This window comes from Zootoca vivipara, chromosome 7 (genome assembly GCF_963506605.1).
Source record: "Zootoca vivipara chromosome 7, rZooViv1.1, whole genome shotgun sequence".
NCBI lineage: Eukaryota > Metazoa > Chordata > Lepidosauria > Squamata > Lacertidae > Zootoca > Zootoca vivipara.
The window spans coordinates 5,349,358-5,372,599 of record NC_083282.1 but is presented as its reverse complement, the minus strand read 5'-3'; the positions used below and the strand labels follow the sequence as shown (position 1 = coordinate 5,372,599).

The 23,242-nt window shown below is 44.4% G+C and overlaps 1 protein-coding gene across 5 annotated transcripts in view; it reads left to right on the top strand.

The window, feature by feature from the left end:
• Positions 1-4,149: 4,149 nt before the first annotated feature.
• Positions 4,150-23,242, top strand: part of RABGAP1L (RAB GTPase activating protein 1 like) — a 140,542-nt gene continuing 121,449 nt past the window's right edge. For 3 of the 5 annotated variants that reach the window (XM_035123633.2, XM_035123631.2, XM_035123635.2), the window contains exons 1-9: positions 4,150-4,300; positions 9,552-9,671; positions 12,524-12,671; positions 13,517-13,694; positions 14,435-14,645; positions 16,383-16,557; positions 18,222-18,382; positions 18,891-19,001; positions 22,852-22,918. In XM_035123633.2, the coding sequence (XP_034979524.2) occupies positions 12,543-12,671; positions 13,517-13,694; positions 14,435-14,645; positions 16,383-16,557; positions 18,222-18,382; positions 18,891-19,001; positions 22,852-22,918 (1,032 nt within the window). In that variant the 5' untranslated portion in view covers positions 4,150-4,300; positions 9,552-9,671; positions 12,524-12,542. Of the gene's footprint in view, positions 4,301-4,656; positions 4,680-9,551; positions 9,672-12,523; positions 12,672-13,516; positions 13,695-14,434; positions 14,646-16,382; positions 16,558-18,221; positions 18,383-18,890; positions 19,002-22,851; positions 22,919-23,242 lie in introns of those variants that run through there. The other 2 variants (XM_035123636.2, XM_035123632.2) reach the window with 2 other exon arrangements.

The window sequence follows — 23,242 nt, the reverse complement described above, 5'->3', positions numbered from 1 at the left end:
ACTGAACTGCATTGTATCAAAGTGTGCATGTGTTTTTCATCTGTGTGGCTTCTGATGAGGCAGGCACCACACCCACCCACAGCCACAGCCACCAACGTTTTGCCCACTGTTTTGTGCAAATCTGGTTTGTGGGAATACTTGTATCGCAAAAATAAAAAAATTGGCCACAGGCACAACTAAACAAATACCTGTGTGCATGCTCACAATGGATCTCAAGTTTCTGCATTTTGGGGGGTGGTGGTGGTGGAAAGGTAGTAACTGAGGGGACGAGACAACACACAACGTGAATACATCTCATCAAGCCGTGCATGCTAGTGTGAACAGAAAGCATTGATACAGAGTTCACCTAAAAGTGCTCATGTGTGGATGAATGTGCACAAAAACACATAGAAAAATCTGATATGTGCACCCACTAGCTCATGAACATGCCGGTGTGTTATTTGTTGTTGCTGTCATGCACCTCTTTCTTGAGACAATGGAGTGTGCTTCGTTTTGGGGGGGGGTAAAGTCAAACCGCTATGTTAGCAGCACTGAAGTGACCTGCCCGGGGTGCAAGCCTGGGCAATGTGTATGGGGGTCCTGGGCTGCCCAAACAAGACCCCCCCCAGCCTCACTGATGTGGTCCAAAGGAAAGCAGAGCAATACTTGAGCACCAGCTTAGCTGCAGGAGTTGCCAAAAGGAGGCATAGAAGGCACCACCCAACCCTCTAGATTTGTGTAGGGTTTATTCCTTAGCCTTTTCCTCTCCTGAAGATGTCCTGCAAGGATTTCGGATTAGTGTTCTCATTCTCTTAGATGGGCTACTTTCCCGGGTTGGTGAGCTCTATGTATGAGCTCTATGTACCCGTCACTTCCCTCTACAGCATATGCAGAAACCACATTCTTGACCGTTGGACCACTTGGTCTTGTCTGCTCAATCCACCAGAGCCGGTCTTTGCATGCTGCCCCAAACTCACTGAGGGTTTGAGACCCTCCGGCTACCCTCACCTGGTTTAGCCAGCCAGTCAAGCCTTTCCTGATGTGTGGCTGCTGTCACATGCGGACAGCTTCTAGGAGCCACATGTGAGAGCTGAGTGCAGGGTGGGGACCAAAGGTGGACAAACTACCCCAGGAGCATGATGTGTCCCCAACAGAAGTACTACCCTCTCCCCTAACACCCCATTCAAAGCCTTTATCTTGTATCTGCTCCTAGAAGCCATGGCAAATCAGCGTACTCTGATAAATAGCAGTTTCTGAGGTTGCCTGTCACTCATAAGTGATTCTGATTTGGTCGATGGCATCCTGTTGTCTTAAGCTGCATGGTGGGAGTAGAAAGAAACCCATGTCCTCACAACAGCTTGTCTTACAGGAACAAATTCTGTTTAATCTGGATGATGCAATATAAGAAAAACCTGTTTAAAGTGAGCAGTGAGCAATGTGGCAAACTATTTTCCCCATCCCCATGTACCGTATTTAATATATTGGTCTCTTTGGGTCAGTGATTGTGATGAAGGTTGTCAGTCTGTTAAGAACCTGCTTAAATTCACAGAATTCTAATGTAATTGAAGAGGCAGCTTTTACAGGATCAATGTCTTGTAGTCCAAGAGCCCATTCCAATATATTTCCTTCCTGGGGAATTGAAGGCTTGGCTATTTAAACATTTTACAAAAAACTACCCGTCTAATGAATGACTGGTGGGTGAGGTGGTACTGGGCACTGTGTGGCAAAAAGTAATGTTAATCTATAATTACTATACAATTAAAATATGTATATAATAATTACAAATGATATCATTGAATTGTAATTTCTTATGCCAATAGTTTGAATCCGGTGTAGTGGAGACTGGAGCTTAAGTAAAAAACTAACATTTGATGCATTCAATTTATTGGAAACAAATCCTAAACTCTGATTCTGTTCCAATAATTCATAGTTTTTGACTACCAATTCATACTTTTTATTGATTTGCCATAACACAGCAAAAGAAACAAAATTACTGTCATGTCAGATTACACTCACAGTTCTGAGAATAAATGCAGCCAAACAAGGGTTTACAAGCATACCAGGAGAGAGAGAGGGAGAGAGTAATCCTAAACTCAAAGATTTGCTGGCTGAGCAGCATTTGCATTCTAGAGGAAGGGTAACCCTGCTAGTGGGCAGGGTGCTTACACACCAGCAGAAGCCCCCTGGAATGCCAGCAGAAGGTCCTACTGGCAGGAATGTTTCACCAGCCAAGTTATGTGCTATCTTTGTTATTGTTTGCTTTTTTGTTGTTCAATATTATTATGATTGTTTTAATAATCTGCCTTGAGTGCTGTATATGGCTGAATATAATTATTGTTAAATATATGTGAAATAGGCTAAAGGGTATTAGGAAAGGTTTAGTGAGAGCATTGCATTTGCTGAAAGGCAGAGGGGTTGTGTCATGCACTAAGTTTTTCCGACACAAAATAAATATCCATGGAAAGTGATTTGCAATAAGATTTAGAAAGAAGCTAGTACAGTTGGCTAAAGTATTGGAGCCTCAGCTTCAGAATCTGTCCTTACAGTGAGCCACTGCTGCAATACTTTGGGCACCTCATGAGAAGAGAAGACTCCCTGGAAAAGACCCTGATGTTGGGAAAGATTGAGGACACAAGGAGAAGAGGATGACAGAGGATGAGATGGTTGGACAGTGTTCTCGAAGCTATAAACATGAGCTTGACCAAACTGTTGGAGGCAGTGGAAGACAGGAGTGCCTGGCATGCTATGGTCCATGGGGTCATGAAGAGTTGGACACAGGGCCGTCTTAAGCGCCCCTGGCGCCGTGGTGCGCCGGATCCCTCCGGCGCCCTCCCGCCCCGTTTCCCAGTGCGGTGGGCGGGTGGGCGCAACGCGGCTGCCACAGGTTGGACATGACTAAGCAACAACAAAGTACAGTTGGCTGTTGCTTCATCCATGAGGCAGGCAGCTGGACTTGCAGACTGGATCTGCTGCCACCTTGGCATTCCCCGTAAATGCTGGAGGTGCCCTCCTTCACCTTGCAGATCTTCACTCCTCTTTTCTTCCCTGGCAGGTGGGGTTGTGGTGCCATTTTGTAGTTCTCAGACACCAAAATGTATTGGGCGGGCCCAGGATTGCGGTCTGTCACAAGTAAAACATCCTCTGCTATTTTAAATGTGCTTTTGGGGTGCAAGGCGTTATTGTTTTGTTACTGCTCATGTTATGTATCATGTATTTTGTTTTAGTATTCTGTTTGAATGCTGTGAACTGCCCTGAGATCTATGTATGAAGGGTGGTGGTTATGTTGTTTAGTCGTGTCCGACTCTTCGTGCCCCATGGACCATAGCACGCCAGGCACTCCTGTCTTGCACTGCCTCCCGCAGTTTGGTCAAACTCTTGTTCGTAGCTTCGAGAACACTGTTCAACCATCTCGTCCTCTGTCATCCCCTTCTCCTAGTGCCCTCACTCTTTCCCAACATCAGGGTCTTTTCCAGGGAGTCTTCTCTTCTCATGAGGTGGCCAAAGTATTGGAGCCTCAGCTTGTGGTGGTTATACAAATGTAATAAATAATAACAGCAAAACCATAGCTGCCAAGTTCTCCCTTTTTTTAAGGGAAATTCCATTATGCTGAATAGGCTTCCTCGTGAGAAAAGGGAAAACTTGGCAGCTATGGCAAAACTGGTTAGGTTTAAATAACAATGGGGCAGCACAAACACCTGCACTTCACACATTACAAACGTTATCCAAACAGGGCTTTTTCTTAAAAAATAAAAATAAAATTCCGGGGGAGAGGGGAAACTGGCCACTCCGAGGCGGCCTGGCCTCTCCAGGTGAGATCCAGAGGCCACATTTTGGTGGTTCAGTTTAACTGGCCGCGCTACTAACGGGACGCTGGGCTTCGGCCCGCGAAAGGCTCCGAGGGCCGGAGCCCCTCATTCGCAGCGCGGGCGGGGCCTGAAGGATGCCTCTGAGTGGGGGAGGGAGAGGAGGGAGTGGGAGAGCCCATCGAAGGAGAACAGGGGGGGCGCGGACCAGTCGGCCCTGCCTCTCCCAGCCAGCGCCCCCTCTCCCCTCCCTATGGCAAATCAATGTCGGGCGCGCCCTTTTTGCGAGTGGGGCGGGGCTGGTGCCTTGGCGCGCGCCTGCGCGGTTGGTCCGTCTCGCCGCCGCTCCATCTCCCCCCCCCTCCCTTCATTGCAAAACAGAACCGCCAACGTCATCTGCGCCGCCGTCCCTTCGGCGGAGAGGGAAGCGGCCCGAGGCGGGGAGGCGGGGGCTCCGCTGCTGCTGCTGCTTCTGCCACCACCGCCAACCGCCACCCTGAGGGAGCGGGAAGCCGCCGGTAAGAAGCGGGCCGGGGCGCTGCTCCTCCTCCGCCGGGGGGCGCTGTCCCTCGACGCCGAGAGTGGACTTCGGAGTTGTTTTGGGCTCTCTATTTCGGGAGGGGTTTTCTCTCTCTCTCTCACCCCCCTCCGGGAAACCGGCTGGGCGGAGGGGAGGGGTGCTGCTGCTGCTGCCGCTGCTGCAAAAACCTTTCTGGGACAGGAGGAGGAGGAGGGGCAACAACAAGAACAAACTTCCGATTCGGGTTAATTTCGGGGCTCTCCTTCTCTCGGGGGTTGCAGCCGCCGCCAAGTTCGCATCGGTTCAAGGGATGCCAAGGAAAAGAGCCGCGCAGACTTGGGGGGGGGGGGCTTCCCGCTCTGCCTCCATCCCAACTTGTGCGTGTGAGCCTCGGGGGAAGAAGGGCGGTCGAGAAATTCAGTAAATAAACGCAGCGAGGAGGTGTTAAAAGGAGACTTGGCCTCCTCCTGTGCCGCCTTGGCAGGGAGCCTGCCTGGGAGCCGGCGATGCCGCCGTCGCCCGCTGCGGTTCTTCTGCTTTGCAGCAGCCCTTGATTGAGGGCGAAGACTTTCTGAAAGCGGCGAGACTTTGCGGCGAGGGGGGGGGCGATGCTGTTGAGCTAAAGTTGCTGGATGCTCCGGATGAGCACGGAGGGGTTGCTCTGCCGGGGGTGGGGGAGGAGGTTGTCGTTGTCGATCAGCATTTTCCTTTCCTTTTATAAAGCTGCGGGTGTTTGGTATAGATGTTCTTGATAGACGAGGATCGATGTTAGATGAATTTTCACCCCGGCAGAGGCGAAGAATAATGGCTTGCGGTTTAATGGAAAGCTCTCCTAGCAAACATCTCGATAGATCTCGCCTGTACAAAAACTTCAGGTCCAAAGATGAATTGAATTGGGAGAGCAAATACGCAGGGCTTGTCAAGTTTTCTATTCGTTTCTCTCTGGAACTGAAACTGTGACGAAGACTGCAACGTGTTTGTCACACTTCAGCCTTTACTGGCCAATCTTTCATAAACGGGCTGATTTCAGGGGAAGCTAGAAGTGGTTGTGAGTTACAGTACAACTAAATTGGGTAGAGAACCAGAAGAAAATCATTGTTAGAATTTGGTTTTTGTTTATTCACATCCAAAAGTAATTTTGTGCAGAGAATTTAATTTATTGACAAGCTGTGGAATTATTTTGTGAAGTGAAGCTAAATTCTGGGTTTTTTAAAGGATGCATTTCCAGCCCTCTTGACAAAGTTTCTTACTGTCACATACCTTAAGAAAGGGATCCACATGAGAGCCCGGAAAAAGTATTTGATTTTGCAGTAACATTTTGTTTATTCTTAGTAGCTTCGGTAGGCTCCTGAAATTATTAAGCCTGGAATTCTATTCTGTTGAAATTGGAAGAGGCAAACATGATTAAAATTGTACTGCAAGCCTGAGTATGTTATAATGAGGATGACCACCTATAGGTCCACTTCTCCCACTACATATCTGGAAATGCTTCAAGATGACATTTGGAAGTGTGGCAAACAAGTTTTGTAACAAAGTTGACACGTGGTGGCTCCTTGCTTCAACAACCTCTCATGGGCAATTAATTTTTATTGCTTTTCAAAAAAATCAACACATTAACATCAAATTAATTCACATTTAATGCAAATTTAAAAGTTGACTTCCCACCCTGCATCCATGATGTTTTTCTCCCCTCCCTTACTCGCTGCTCAATGTAACATGCATTTCCAAATTCCATTTCAATACTTAAAATATTTTAACATTTATCATTAATTTGTTCCCCTTCTTCATTTCCCATCGATTGTACATATTTTAATTCCTCCATTGACTCATATTTAACTATAACATATTTCCAAAATCTCAAGTAGAGTTACTCTTCATTGTGAGCCCACAAAATCAACAATCTCTCCTGGGGTGCACCGAGTCCTCATATTGTTGACTTTTCATTGGCAGCAGAAGACACACCTCTTTACTCAGGCTTTTGGGAAGGGTTGGAGTTTTAAACCACTCAGATATGTTTTATAATGTACCATTAATACGGTGTTTGTGATGTGTAACTCTGCTCTGGGACCAGATGGTTACAGGTTGAGTATAAAGGGTTGCATACGGTATATAAGTAATATATTAATATATCTTGGCAGAAAAAGGGCAAGCAGACAAAGAGATGGTAGAAGAGACTTTATGGAAAAACATTGTTAAAACCATTAAGACCAATGAAAAGAAGCTCTTTAAATATACAGTGGTACCTCGGTTTAAGTACACAATTGGTTCCGGAAGTCTGTACTTAACCTGAAGCGAACTTTCCCATTGACAGTAATGGAAAGTGGATTAATCCGTTCCAGACGCGTCCACGGAGTACTTAAACTGAAAGTACTCAAACTGAAGCGTACTTAAACTGAGGTATGACTGTATTATTAGCAGGGGAAAGTAGATAAAAGTTTTCTCTCTCTCATAATGCTAGAACTTGTGAACATCCAATGAATCTGAATGTTGGAAGATTCAGGACAGATAAGAGAACGTACTTCTTCATGCAGCTCATGGTTAAACCATGGAACTTGCTCCCGCAGGAGGCAGTGATGGCCGCCAACTGAGATGCTTTTTAAAAAACAATTTGACAAATTCATGGAGGATAAGGGCTATCAACGGCTACTAAGCCCAATGGCTATGTTCTGCCTTCATGGTAGGAGGCAGGAATGCTTCTGAATACCAGTTGTTGGAAGCTGCAGGAAGGGAGAGGCTCTTGTACTCGGGTCCTGCTTGGCTACTGTGAGAACAGGATGCTGGGCTAGATGGCCTGATCCGGCAGGCTCTTCTTATGTTCCTTCAAACCATACTGAGAAAAGAGTGTTAGATCAGCGGTAGAACACATGCTTTGAATGCAGAAGGTCCAAGTTTCAGTACTTGGCATTTCCAGCCAAAATGATCTTGGGTGGCAGGGCTGGCAAAGACCCATCCTTAAGACTTTGAAGAGCCACTGCTAGCCAGAATACATGATAGTGGGCTGAATGAACTACTGGACCAGTGAATTGTAACATAGGTTCATATAATTTTCTGCCAAAAACCCAATGCTTCATCTGATATGTGTTGTGATTTGGGGTCTTCCTGCATCTGTTATCTATCTATTTATTTATTATTCTGATTTGTCATGGCCAGTGGCTACTACAATAAAGTTATTTGGATTGGGCATGAATAAATAAGCTGAATCTAACTTGGCATACAAAATTAATTGCATGTGCAAATGTATATAAAAATTAAAATCTGCAGCAAGCTTTGTAATTCATAATATTCAGGAATTGGTTTTATGGAATCATAGAGCTGGAAGGGACCCCAAGGATCATCTAGTCCAACCCCCGGCAATGTAGGAATATGCAGCTGTCCTGTAAGGGGGGGGTCAAATGGTTATTAGTGAATAATGTGATAATGTAACTAATATAAGGTAAAGGTAAAGGACCCCTGGACAGTTAAGTTCAGTCAAAAGCAACTATGGGGTTGTCCCACTCATCTTGCTTTCAGGCCCGAGGGAGCTGGCGTTCGTCCACAGACAGCTTTCTGGGTCATGTGGCGAGCAGGACTAAACCACTTCTTTTTTTTATAACTATTTATTAAATTTTCCAATTAAACACATTTAAAACCATATACAAAACAAACAAACAAACAAACATTCAAAATACATACATCACTCTTTTAACAATTCTCATTACTCATTACAAAATACTCCGCCGAGTTTGACTTCCCTCCCTCCCCTCAATAGGTTTTCTAATCCGCTCTTATCTCGCAGTTCCTTTATATCTAGTAGGACTAAACCACTTCTGGCGCAGTGGAACACTGTGTTGGAAACCAGAGCGTGGTACCTATTTATCTACTTGCACTGGTGTGCTTTCGAGCTCCTAGGGTGGCAGTTCTAATATAGTGTGACATCAGTATGTACGGTACTGTGATAATGCCATGTTCTGGGTGTGTTGTTATCTTTCTCATCTTTAGCAGCAGTTTCTCTGATTAACCCTTTTAAAAATAAGTTTTATTGATTTTCAGTGTATAAACACAATTACAAAGGGTCCTCACATTCCAACTTACCATCCCCTCCCCCACCCCGGCCTGAACAACCTTTTTGATGTAATAGTGATTCCTTCACTCTCTCTATTTTCCTCATGCTTCTTGGGTGCTGTTAAAAGATTTGCATGAATCCTCTTGTCTGAAGGTTCCACTCCTTAACTAGTACAGTATCTAATTCTTTAGTGTGTTTCATGATGGCTGTCTGTCCCCTTTTCAAAGTGGAACTCACAGGTGCAGATTAGTTTCAGTGGGTAGAATGAAAGAAATACTAATTTGATTTTTTTTGGGCGGGGGGGGGGAGGATAATGTTCTTTGTCAGGAGACATGCTATGCACCTGATCTTTGTATTGGGGACAAGCATTTACTAGTGGATAAGATTATTAGCATGGCAGAAGTTTAAAAAGCTTTATAAAAAAAGAACCCTAAGAAGTATCCAATATAAAATTTGACATTGGCACAAAATTTGATTTTACCATTATAATTGTCCCTAAATGTTCACATTTACATGCATTTGAAATGGTAAATTAAATAGATATGACTGTCTTTCCAATGTTCATTTCCATTGCTTTTTCTCGTAGGAGTATGATATCATTTCTGCCCCATATATTAAAATTCAGTACGCCAAAACATACCTGCCTAAACCGAGTACATATAGCAGAATGCTCCAGGGATTTATATGATCTATGATGATTACTTAAACTTAAATTTTGTGGGCCTCAACAATACAAATTCTGTGTCAAGTAGAACCCAATTTATATTTTGCAGAATAAATATGCAATCTGGCACACTCATTCAACACCGACCTTTTCTGAGGAAGAAGCTGACAGGGGCTTGCTGGCTGAAGTGGGTAGGATGCTGGCATCAACCCAAAATTGTATGCTGGTGCCACTGCCATGGACAGGGAAGAAAAATCACAAGAGTTTACATTGGTGCACTAATGGCTTGTAGAGTTGTTTCTCAACTTGTGCAAGTGTTCTCCATCTCAGCCTTCAAGATGGGTATCTGAACCAGCCCTGTGTGACTTATTTGCAAAACATCTGCATGTTCTGATTGGATTCCATATTGCGTATATAGTACTACTGTCTGTAATCACACCTGTTTGGCTGAGTGTTGATTGTTTCAGCCTGATGATGATAAGTTGTGTGGCTGCCTGCCTGTATGTCTGACCTTTGTCTATCTTCTTTTGTTTGACCCCAAAGGTGATTAACAGGTCCTGCGCTTGCCTTGAAAGAGATGACTGAAAGACCGCTCTTGATGACAGCTTCTTTGAATGGTTAATATCACACCTTAGGTTGTTAAGTTCTGGCAACAGTAAATGGGTAAGTGCTGCAATACAAAAAGAATAATACAGTATAGTGAGGCTTATATGCCAAATGGGGACTGAACGTGGCTGTCTAGCCTTTAGGACCCTCCTCAGACCACACACTTCCCTAGCATAGCTGCCAAGTCTCCCGCTGAAAAATGCGGGATCAGCAGTGGCGTGGCACCGGAAGTCACTTCTACGCATGTCCGGACATGCGTAGAAGCAACTTCCGGTGCCACGCGGCCATGTCTGGGCACTGGAAATTGGGCGGTGCCAGCACCCAAAATGGAGCCTCCTTGGCAGGTAGGAAATCCGGGGGATTTACAGGATTTTTTTCAATCTGGGCTGCCAGCGGGAAACTGTTTAAAATATGGGGGTTTCCCATGATAAACGGGAGACTTGGCATGCCTTAAGTCGGGGGTCAGCAAACTTTTTCAGCAGGGGGCTGGTCCACTGTCCCTCAGATCTTGTGGGGGGGGGCGGACTATATTTTGAAACAAAATACTGTATGGACAAATTCCTATGCCCCACAAATAACCCAGAGATGCATTTTAAATAAAAGGACACATTCTACTCATGTAAAAACACCAGGCAGGCCCCACAAATAACCCAGAGATGCATTTTAAATAAAAGGACACATTCTACTCATGTAAAAACATGCTGATTCCTGGACCGTCCACGGGCCAGATTTAGAAGGCTATTGGGCGGCATCCGGCCCCTGGGCCTAAGTTTGGGGACCCCCGCCTTAAGTCCTTTTGTTGACTGGAATATATCCTTGAACTGTGATAATGCCTCTTGTTTGCTTGGATGGAGAAATGCGTGTAGAAAACTTTTGTATGGCTGGAATGTAGCCTACTGTAAGAGTCACATCCACCCACATTTTTTTAGGTCCTCCTCACATGCCGATGAGGGAATGGGATCAATCCCTTGGGCTGAAAAAGGTTCCCTGTCCTTGCTGTACCCAATTACTTGGGAGCAAGTCCCATTGCATTCAGTTTGACATACTTCTGAGTAGGCATGTATAAGATTGCACTGTACAGTAGGTGTTCATAAAACAATGGTTTCCCTCAATAGCACAATCACACACACAAAAACACACACACATAGAAGCCAGTCCTCTTAAAGTGGATATAGGATTTCAGTCTAAGAAGTAATTGTTTCAGGGCTAAAGTAAATTGATAACATGTAATTAGTCATTTCAGAGATGAGCTTTGTTCAAAATTAGTTTCAGCATAGGGCGTTTCCAACTACAGATGTAACTTCTCTTCCATTGCTGATTCTATATCTGTCCCCTAATGTTTCATATAGCTAATTTTCAAGTTGTAAAATGATCTGATAATACTTGAAACTAGTTTCTTAGGTTTCAGTGTTGCATTGTAAATGAGGTTTTTGAAAGACAGAAGCGATCATGAGACTACTGTAGTTTTGCAGTTGTGGGGAAACCCCCCCCCCCTTTGAACAATTCTGGAAGCGTTGGCACATTAGCATTTAGGTGCCAGTTAAAACTTTTGTGTTGGAGTTAATAAATTGTCTGATAGATTATACACCGGGGAACAAAATTTTTGTTGCATTGACACCTGCAGTTGCTCTAACCTAATTTCAACGTGCTTATTTCATATCTGAAGTCGGTTTTGTTCTGTAAGCTCTAGTTTTTTTGCAATTCATGTTTTTCATTTTTTACCATAATCTTCATTTTTTGCAATGCAAGAATTCAATCTTTTATTAAACACATAGCCAAAGTAGTAGAATATGATTATAAATGTGACATATATTGTTTGGGTCCCCCCTTTTCTCCTTTTTGAATATAGGGACAACATTTGTCCTCCTCCAGTCTGCTGTGTTCTCTGTTCTCTCCTGTGAATGAAGGTTGCAGTGAAGTGGTTTGGCTAGCTAAATAAATAAAGTGTAGCCAAAGCTGCTTTTGTGGCATGAAGTCATTACATGGGGTGGGTGTCACCTTGGCAACAGATATACATGGATTATAATTCCAGTAGGATAGAGACTGTCATATCTTTGAACATATAATTTCGAATGACTGAGGGTGACTGTGGGGCAGGAAACCAAACATTGGTAAAATACTCTTAAATTGCTGCAAGTTTCTTATTTCTGTTATCCATAAGAAGCGTTTTACAATTTTACAAATAAAATCACAATCCCATCAGAATAAGAAAGATTAAAATCACATCACAAATATAATCTCAAATATAATCCTAACAATACAGCAGCTGTACTCTCAGTCTCCTATCCTGGGCTGCATTCAGTGCCGTCCCTTCGCTAGTGGAACTGACTTCCATTTGCACCATGAAACATCTTCCTCTCCTCCCCCTGTGTGCCCTCAAAATCTGCTCTGGAGGATTGGGGGACCCCCTGAACCTGTTTGGCGGGGCATGCAAAGGACTGCAAGAGGGAGGAGAGGCAGGTGAAGTCCTGTTGCGTGAATGGAGCCTCGCCTGTCGTATATACATCTCTTCCTGATTTAAGAGACGGTACTGTATTCTGTCCTTCAGAAATCCAAATAGATCAGAAAATGCTTTTAATTATATAATTAATTATATCCTTAAATTTTTTTATAATGAAGTGACAACATTATAATTATATTATGTGGTCAACGAACAAACTATATATTTCTTATCACATTAACTTTGTTTGCTTGCTATTTGGTTTTCATGCACTATATTAAGCCCTAGATATGTGATATTTTAGGGGAGAGGATTTGTTTGATACCTATTTGGAATTTATGCATGGTATTTGTGGATTTTTGGAAACGGTGAGTTTACAATAAGGATTTTGTTTTTTTTTTGTAGTACTGGTAACTTGATTTGATATAGTGGATGATAGTGTTATTTTTGTATTTTATTCTGGCTGCAGAAAGGGTCATCATTCTGAAATGGACATTGGATTTGACAAAGTCAGTCTTTCTTCTGAAACTGTTTTGGTAGTAAATCAGGAAGAATATGTCTTCGTTAAAAAGCATCCTGAAGATCTGTGTGCAAAAGATGAGAAATTTCAGCTGACGGTAAAATTTCCTTGATTTTTATTTAAAAACAAATTTTAGCAGTTTTAACATTTATGTGGACCCAGGTGGCGCTGTGGTTAAACCACTGAGCCTAGGGCTTGCTGATCAGAAGGTCGGCGGTTCGAATCCCTGTGACGGGGTGAGCTCCCATTGCTTGGTCCCAGCTCCTGCCAACCTACCGTAGCAGTTCGAAAGCACGTCAAAATGCAAGTAGATAAATAGGAACCGCTACAGCGGGAAGGTAAACGGCGTTTCCATGTGCTGCTCTGGTTTGCCAGAAGCGGCTTTGTCATGCTGGCCACATGACCTGGAAGCTATACGCCGGCTCCCTCGGCCAATAATGCGAGATGAGCGCGCAACCCCAGAGTCGGTCACGACTGGACCTAATGGTCAGGGGTCCCTTTACCTTTAACATTTCAGTGATGGCCCATAAGTAGCATTCTATTCTAAAAATGGACCTAAATTAATTGTGAAATGATGCCTATTGTACAGTTAAGTGTGAATAAGGAATTGTGTCGCTTTTTGTAGCTCATTCTGCCTTGCCAGTTTGTGTGGTATGTATGCTTCAAGGTCATTGTCTTCTTAAGAAATAAGCTTTTAGAAGGCTATTTAACTTAATATTTGCAGCTTGATATGATTCTGTATTGTCTAATTATGTGAGTAAAGATTAGACATGAGGTGAGAATATGACTACATGGTTAAACCATCTTAAATGAAATTTATTTTTCCAGATATCGACAATTCAGAAATATCCTATCTCTGTGAATGGAACTGTGAAGGATTTAATTTAATTTTGTGAAATCTTACAGATTCAAAAATCTCTCCCTGTGTTCTGCCTTCTACAGATGCTTCCAAACAAAGATGAACAAATGGAGAAAGCCGTGGAAGAGATACTAAGAGATTCTGATAAAGGCCAGAAGCTTGATACTACTGATTGTGTAGACTTGAGTGGTGATTGCAGGCAGTCACTTGGATATGTCAGCCAGTCCCCTATGCATTTTCTACTGGATTCTCCCACCACAAGTACTGGCTTTAATATTTAGCATATAAGGGAAAATGTGGGGGATGCAAAACAAAAACTGGATGGTGGTTGGGAAGTCTGTTTTCTCTTACAGAAGAATGAAACTCTCATTATTATTTGTTTTGTTAAGCAAACTTTGCTTGTTTTTCCTTGCCATTATTTTTGAACATGGCCTGGATTGCTCCAGTGTAACTTTTATGTGGACTGACTTGGAAAAAACTGTTTAGCAATGCCCTTTTAAAACAGATAATAACCAAGAATCCTTTAGCAAACTGCAAAAATGTAGTTAGCAAATACTTGTTTTAACTGTAGCCATTGAAAACAAATGCAAATTGAAAGATATTTTTGGGGAAATATTCCAATTTGGTCTTTGAGCTTCTAAATAAAAGTTAGGTACTTGTGCAATAGCCAGCAGCTACTCCTCTTTGTAATTTTTAAAATGGTGTGTGGGGTCACACTTGGTGGCTCTTCTATTTGCAAGTGACAAATTAGGAATACCTGAAAAATAAACTCAAAATGGTGTTGTCAACTCAACACTGTTAAAAATCTGCTTTAGGGTAAAAACCAGCACTTTTGTACTTGAGCAGCTTTGGAAGTCAATGTAAGCCATGACCATGACCAGCTGCAACCTTTAAATAGACTTCAAGGACAGCTTGAGTCCACTTCTGCAGTTAGATGTTGAATGACTGTTGCAAGGAAAGGAGATCATTGTGGGTAATGACTGAATTTTATTCACTTTCAGATGTTTTGTCAGATACAGCCTATTCCCCTACTGTACCCCCAGAAGAGGAGAGTGTATTGTTCAACAAACTGACATATCTTGGATGTATGAAGGTTTCTGCTCCTCGCAGTGAATCAGAGGCACTGTGTGCCATGGGAACTATGAAGAGCTCAAGTAATTCACCTTTCCCCGTAACTCTGTATGTTCCAAATATCCCAGATGGTTCTGTCAGGTGAGTTACACCTGCTTTTTAAAATCATAATATATATTCATACTTTTGTGCATACAGACAAAACATGTACCGTATTTTTCGCTCCATAGGACGCACCCGACCATAGGAAGCATCTAGTTTTTAGAGGAAAACAAGAAAAATATATATTTTGCTTTCTTTAATTGTCCTAGGCTCTGGCTTTTGCGCAGGCTCTGGCTCTGGCACAGGCTCTGGTTTTGCGTGGGCTCTGGGCGGGCTCTGGCTCTGGCTCTCGCATTCGCTCCATAGGACGCACAGACTTTCCCCCTTCCTTTTTGGGAGGGAAAAAGTGCGTCTTATGGAGCGAAAAATACGGTATATGCTTAGTTTACTTCTTCCTCCTTTAGTTATATGGGTTTTTTTTTGTGTGGGGACACTAAATGCCAACATGGGCCTAGCAAGAGAGCAGGAGTGGATTCCTGCATACAAGATGCACAGGAAACCTTTTTGTGACTTTTTTGAATGCCATCATGGCATTCCCATCCTCAAAGCACCCCACATACTGTTGGGGGCTAAATAAATGTTGTCACAGAGGGGGAGTGCTGATTTTAGTGCTTTGTGTGTGTGTGTGGGTATTGTTTTTGTTATTATGCTATGTGTTACTGTGTTTATATTGTAAACCACGATGCTGTGAACTTCAGATGAGGGGCGGTATAGAATTTTAAAAAATGAATAAAATAAATAAACCTAAGAAGTGGCTTTCTAGCCCGGGAATTGCAGAGGAAAGTCGTTCAGCTTGGAGCAGCGCATCTCCTTTAAGCGCAAATGGTTTCTCCTGTGCAGAGGGGCTGCGCTAGTTGTTCTCTAGTTGTTTGAGGTGCCACGATCCAAGCAAGGTGCTGTGTAGCAGCGCACGTGTAATACGGTGTAACCACCCTCCTGACCCGGAATTCCTGCTGCTTAGCCTTCCTGAGATGGCGGCAATGTTGGGGGGCATGCAGGTGAACCAGTGGGACTACCACCCCCAATCCAGTGCTTGTTCTGGTGCACTTGCACAGCTCCAACAAGCAGCAACACAAGTGGCAGGAGAGTTACTCTGCCCCATGGCTTGCACTGCTGTTGCTTCTCTGTGCAGAACCAGACATCCACACATGTTAGCTGGTGGATCAAGAGCAGCGGTTGTAAAGTGGCATGCAGACATGGAAAATGTTGTGGAGAACATCCATACTTGTTTGTGCTTCTAATGTATACCCCAAGCTCCTTTATTCAGCAAATGATGTGGGAAGAAGGCTGGTTTTGAATGTGGCTCTCCTTAGTTTGATTAGGGGAAGCATGGTGTGGGAGGGGCAGTATAAAGCGAGAAAGTGTTTCTCCCTTAGTGCTTCCTCCCTGCCACACTGTGTCAGGTTCTTTTATTCATTTGTGGAGCTCCACAAGACAGGATACAAACGGTGAAACTTTTAATGAGTTCACATTTGTACATATTAAAAACACTGACATTTTGCCTGTTGATGCACACAGGATTTCCAGTGAAATAAATGAGAATAGTAATAGATTTTTAAAATCTATTTAACTTTTTTGCTTAAGGTGTTAATATTGATGATTTTAGTTGGAATAGAATGACCTAGGTTTCCTAATGTGTTGTGAACATTTTCAGTGTTAATCAGAATATTTTAGATTAATAAAGTTTTTATTTATATTTCAAAAGTGGCAAGTAAATTTCTCTCTTTGGGACTTGCTGAGTGACAAAAGTCTTTCAATTTCCTCCTCCTTATTTAGAATAATAGATCAGTCCACTGGTACAGAAATTGCTTCTTTCCCAATCTACAAAGTCTTATTTTGTGTCCGTGGGAAAAGTGGAACTTTGGAAAGTGATTGCTTTGCATTTACTGAGAGCTTCTGTGGCAGTGATGAGTTCCAGATTCATGTCTTCTCTTGCAAAATTAAAGAGGCAGTGAGTAGAAAGTATTGTTTTTAATGAGCCCTTTACAAACTTTTTGAAGAGTGTACCTATCCTTTCCAGTTAATACTATTGTATGCTGTTTCCACTTCAAATACAAAATTTCATATTATACTAGAACAGCATCGTCAGTCTGACGTGAAGAAGCCATTTTAAACTTTGTAGGCTATATTTCATATGGAAATGGCATGGTTAGAGCTGCATGGGGGTTTATTTTTTATTTGCATTTGTCATATAACATCCCATTTTAATAGATTGATGACTTAAGTGTATATGACCTAAGGTTTGATCCCAACATTTTGTTTCACAATTGTCCTGTCTGTTGTGCTAGAATTCCTTTGAGCCAAACCTGTTCAGTAGTGCAGCGTTTCTCAACCGCTGTTCCGCGGCACAGTAGTGTGTCGCGAGACGCTGGCTGGTGTGCCGCGAGGTGCGGTGACGAGAAGGGCGATTGTCGCCCGCAATGCACCAGGGTGCCGGGCTGCCAGGGGCGCCGAGCCGCTGCGCCCGCGGCAGTCGTCCGGCACCCGCGGCAGTTGCGCCCGACTCCTGAGCCGTGCGGCGCCTGAGGCGCCCGTCATCACAGCCGCGCTGTGTGGGAGGGGGCAGGGGCTGACACTGACGCTCCCAACGTTCGGGAGTCCTTTGCGCATGCGCAAAGCGCAGCTGTGGACTCCGGCGGTTTCTCCCGAACGTTGGGAGTTGTCCGGCGGCCTCCAGACGGCCGCGAGGCTCCCGCCGGAGTCCGCGCTGTGTGGGAGGGGGCAGGGCTGACGCTCTCATGGTCTCCCGACTCTGCCAGCCAGGTCTCCTTCTCCCAACGTTGGCAGCCCGGCGCAGCTCACGGGGCGCCCAGGGGCCGTCAAGGCAGGTGCTCGGCTCCTGCCGGCGGCCCTTCTCCCGCCATGGCTGCCGCCGCGCACCCAGCTGGGATCCAAGCAGGCGGCCGCGGGGCAGGTGTGTCGCTGGGTCCGCTCCTCCTCCTCCTCCCTCGGCGGGGCTCTGAACTCCGTGTAGGTGTGTTTAAACTTTTATTGATGAAAAGTTAACTCTTCAGCATAAGTCTGTCATGATATTAACACGTATTTTCATTTTAGGCAGGCTAAATCATTTCGATTAATGACACAGCACTTCCTGTCGAGAATCCCAGCAAAACAATTTTGCATAGGGGTACGCCACACATTTCATTAAAGTGCGCATCCAGGGAATTCCCCCCCCCCCAAAAAAACCCCCCATTTATTGAGTACATAATCATAAAAGGACATCATTTTTATTCATCAAACTAATGAAACAAAAGCTTCACTATTTCTTTTAAATTAACAACCAAACTTTAAAAATACAATCTTAAGTGAGACACAAATTACTATCTTTTTGGCAAGTGTTTCTTACAGTCATAATTATATAGTCAATATAGGGCGGAACAGAGTTAATTTTTTTAACTTTTTAAATGGTGGTGTGCCTCGAGATTTTTTTCATGGAACAAGTGTGCCTTGGCCCAAAAAAGGTTGAGAAACACTGCAGTAGTGTGAGATAACCACTTTGGCTAATGTGTTCCAGTTGCATGCTTAGCTGTTTGTATCATAAATTATTGGCTTAATCACGGTCTCCCCCACTTCTCTTCTGTCCTCCTCCTCCCTACTCTTTTGGTGCAATTTTAGGTCAGCCGAATTTTGTATAGTTTTTCAACAGCATTCAAACGTTCCTCCAAACAAGCATCAGATCACATAAAGGACACTGTCGTTCCAACTCCTGACAGTGATACATTCACTTTCAGTGTTTCTTTAGAGGTCAAAGAAGATGATGGTAAAGGAAACTTCAGGTAAATGGAAGAAGTTTTTTTAAAACCCAGAAAAAGATCAGCTGTTTCAGCTGTATAGTTAAATTTATTTTGCAAAGTTTGTTAAATTTGTTGGGTGCCCATCTCTAAGGAGCTCAGAACAGCATACATAATGCTGCTTGTTAGGGTGCCAGCATGAAGGGACGGGGGGGGGGGGGGGAGAGATAGGTAGTCTTTCCTGGTACCTGATAGTCCAGTGGGTCTGATCCAGGCTAAAAGCCTGTAACAATGTGGAAACAACATTGGCCCCAGCAAATTGCACATCAGAAGCTGTGCAAGAACAAAAGAAGCAATATTCTGAACAGTGAACTTCACCTTGTATAAAATATAATGGAGTATATTTTTGGGGTTTCCTTAGAAGTTATTCAGTTTTTCCTGAAGCAGATGGTCTTGAATTTACAGCAGACATTTTGTAATAGTTTGCTATATTATAGTCTATGATTGATAAATTGATGCTAATGATTTGTTATTCTTATGAAATTTTCTTTAGCCCAGTACCAAAGGACAGAGAGAAACTTTATTTCAAACTGAAACAGGGAGTTGAGAAGAAAGTTGTGATCACTGTACAACAGATTTCCAACAAAGAATTAGCAATTGAAAGGTATTGCTAGAAACTATCAGTGTTGAAATGCTCTTTAATTATATTTTCAGTGACCTTGCAAGGTGGTATTGGCCTAGCCAAACCAAAAAATGATAATGAATATGTTCTGCTTCAATCCATCATAATCTAAATGGCTTATCAATTTGTTTCTAGTTCCAGTATAAAGTACTGGTCTTCAGTACTTTAAATTGGGACTGGAAACGCATTGCTTTGGGAACAGATTATTTGAAGGACCCCCTAGACCTGTATGAACCTGCCTGCTGATTGACCCCATATTGTCTGCCACCAGGGAAGGTGAGAATGGTGGGCTACCTGGGAGAGGGCCTTTTTAGTGTGTCCCTTTCAACAACATCTGCATCACACATCCTCTCTCGTTTTTAAATGGATCCTGCAGGCTCATTGTTTGTTAGCTTTTCCCTGAATTTATTTAATTTATTTAGTCTCTTTATTAAACCACTTACTGTCCACAGTTCTTGAGGCAGTTTACAATAAGGAAAATGCAAATACACAATCAAGCAACATAAATATACAATACTGATATCCATAGTAACCGTATTTGTATAGCTAACAGGGCCGTCTTAAGCGCCCCTGGCGCCGTGGAGCGACGGATCCCTCCAGCGCCCCCCCTGCCCCATTTCCCCTCCGGCGCCCCCCACCCCGTTTCCCAGCGCAGTGGGCGGGCGCAGCGCGGCTGACACAGGCGCTGCTGCGCGGCGGGTGGGCAGGCACAGCGCAGTTGCTGTGGGCACAGCGCAGTTGCTGTGGGCACAGCTGCGCGGCGGGCCGGCCGTCCAGCGGGCAGGCAGGCGCAGCTGGAGCGACGGATCCCTCCAGCGCCCCCCCTGCCCCATTTCCCCTCCGGCGCCCCCCACCCCGTTTCCCAGCGCAGTGGGCGGGCGCAGCGCGGCTGACACAGGCGCTGCTGCGCGGCGGGTGGGCAGGCACAGCGCAGTTGCTGTGGGCACAGCGCAGTTGCTGTGGGCACAGCTGCGCGGCGGGCCGGCCGTCCAGCGGGCAGGCGGGCGCAGCTCGCGGTGCCCTCCTGGCAGGCCAGCGCTGTGGTGCCCCGCACCACCCAGCCTGGCCGCAGGGCCAGCCCTGATAGCTAATAGCTAAACCAGCTAAAACCAGGCCGGCCCTGGTTTTTCCATCCATTGTGGGGCTATAGAAACAGAGAAGTTGTCTTCCACCACTAGAGCTGGGGGATATATTGGCAAATTGTCTGAAACCAGTATAGCGTTCAGGCAGGGGCATAGCATGTGCTCTTGCTGCCTGGGGCGCATCATGCACAGTGGGAGGCAGAGGGAGCCCAGCCCAGCAGCCCAGCCCCAGCAGCCCAGCCCTTGCCACTGCTTCAGGGTGCACTCATGCTGCCCTGGCAACCCCTGTGTAACCCAAGAGCAGTACTGGTGTGCTCTGGGAAGCTCATTTGGAAACGTGGCTTCTTCCAGCCCTGCAAGTGGCAGCACTGCACCCTGACAGTGTGGCGTGCGTGCGCCTTCCACCAGGGCGGTGTGGAAGTCCCCTGAAGCAGCGGCGAGGGCAATGTGAGTGTACCTTTCACGCTGCCTCTGGCAGCTCTCTGTGGCTTTGTGAAGCTGGGATAGGACTGTCAGATGCCAACCCAGCTTTGCAGTGCAGTGCTGGGTTGACAGGGCAGCGTGAAAAGCAAAATGTGTCCCCCCAAACTGTGCCTGGGATGACCACCCCTCCCTGCCCTGATTTCAGACATTTTGAGCTGACAATACTTCGTGGTGGTCAGGGAGCTGCAAAGTATTCCCAGCTCAAATGGCCTGCAGATGGCAAAAGCGCAGGTAGGCAGACAATTTACCGGTTTCAGACAATTTACCAATATATTGCCCAGTTCAAGGGGTCAGTCTTTCTCCCTGCTATGCACAGAACCAACCTAAATGCACACCCCTGGGAACAAAGAGAAAGATTTCTGGAGATCCCTTCATGGATCTCACATTGTGTCTATTAGTTTCCTCCCTTAATCCAGTAGCATGGTGTGTGTGTGGTGTGTGGAGGCTGAAGGGGGCACAATCAGGTGCCCCCATGACAACTTCCTTCATTGGAGCCTGGCTCTAGCATGCGAGGGAGCTCCCACCCAGCCGTAGCTCCACTCCTAGGTCAGACCAGACCGGGGGGGGGGGGGGAGTTGGCAGCAGCTTCCCCACCCACCCCTCTCCTCCACTGGACTGTGCTTGAAGGAGTGGTCAGCTTCCTTTTGCCCAGCCACAGCTCTGCTCCCGGGTCAGGTCTGACCTGGGGGCGGAGTGGAGAGTCTGTGGTGGCGCTCCTCTCTTTCACTGGGCTGCATGTGGGAGGATGCTGCCAGGCTGAGCTGCAGCTGGCAGCTCCACTCTCGGGTCAAGCCTGAGAGGAGAATCGGTGGCAGAGTTGCTGTCCCTATCCTCAGCTGGGCACTGCCGTGCAAGGATGCTACCAAGACAGCATTCTCTCGCTTGGGCACAGCGGGCTCCCTCCATGCCATGCCCCTTCAGTGGTGCGCCCCATGTTTTTGCTCCAGGCGGTGGGGGCATATGCTCTGCCACTTCCCTTAATAATAAAACAAGACTTCTGAACACATTTTCTTAAGTTGCACTGAAAAAGAAACTACCCTAGGTGGCAACCTTCTCATAAGATTTTAAACAGATTGTTTCATATAGGAAACTTTCCCCCTGCAGTATGATTTAACACACACACACACACACACACACACACACACACACACACACACACACAACACCACCCATAGAGCTGCAACTGGTGTGTATTTGTTTTTATATGCTTTTTTGCTTTTTCCAGATTTTTTTAAAAACCAGGGTTGAAGATAATAAGTTTTGGGCAACTAAATATTAAGGGGAACATTGCATACCAATGACTGTAATTTAATAGGAAGAAATCTCAGATTATATATACAGTGGTACCTCTACTTACGAATTTAATGCGTTCCGAACACACATTTGTAAGTCGAAAAAATTTGTAAGTCGAATCCCATAGGAATGCACTGGGAGAAAAAATTTGTAAGTCGAAGCAACCCTATCTAAAAATTCGTAAGTAGAAAAAATCCTATCTAAACCGCATCTAAGATGGTGGATGGAGCTCCATTCGTAAGTAGAAACATTCGTAAGTAGAGTTATTCGTAAGTAGAGGTACCACTGTACACACACACACACACACACACAAATTTAGATTTGGATTGATTAATGAATTTTAGGTTGAGGATAGTTGATTTTTTTTTGTAGATTAGAATTGGTTGTGAGATAATGGAAAAATTGTGTTAGAATGATTTAAGATGATAAAATGAAAATTGCTTAATTTAGATTTAAAAATGGACCCAGTGTGGGGGGAATCGAGGAAGTCCACAATGTCAAGTTAATGTAAGAATTGATATGTTTTTCTTTTTTTCTTTTTTGTCTATGTCTTATTTTTATTTCTTTTTGCCTTTTTGTTTTTGCTTTTGTGAATTTTTGTATTTTGAAATGTTTGAAAATCAATAAATATTATTTGGGGAAAAAAGAGATTCCTGCATTGCAGGGGGTTGGGCTAGATGACCCTCTGGGACCTTTCCAACTCTACAATTCTATGATTATCCCTCAGTTTTTAAAGAGTATTAATTACCTCCTGGACAAATTTTCTTCTCCTGTTCCACCACCCCATGAAGGACAAGGGACAAGCCAACACATGTTAAACTGCACCTCTCAGAAAAACATGTACACTCTTAGGCCGCAAGAATGGATACATAGCATTAGACTTGGAAAATAGTAGTTGATAATATATTGATAAAAATCACCTTTCTTTCTTTTTTTAAGTGACTCTTCTGTTGCTTTCTGTATATCATTTGTAGGTGCTTTGGGATGCTTCTAAGTCCAGGTCGAAATGTCAAAAACAGTGAAATGCACTTACTGGATATGGCAAGTATTCTTACTATATGTAACTAGTAGAGACTGCAGGAATGCAGTTCTTAATTTATTTTCTTTTTAAATAATGGCTGTGTTACGGTATCCAATAGTAATTATTGCAAAATCCACCTGAATGAACATATTTTTGACCAGGGTGGAAATTGAAATCCCCATGCTTCTGAATGGTAAGTGTTTCCGAGAATATGCCTCAGTAACGGTTGTGTTTCATCACAAATCCTCTGGAGTCTATTATTGGTTCATTTTATTGCATGAAGCTGAGCCCCTCACGAAAGAGGCTCCCTTTCTTATGATTTTTCATGTGATGTCCCGGGAGAT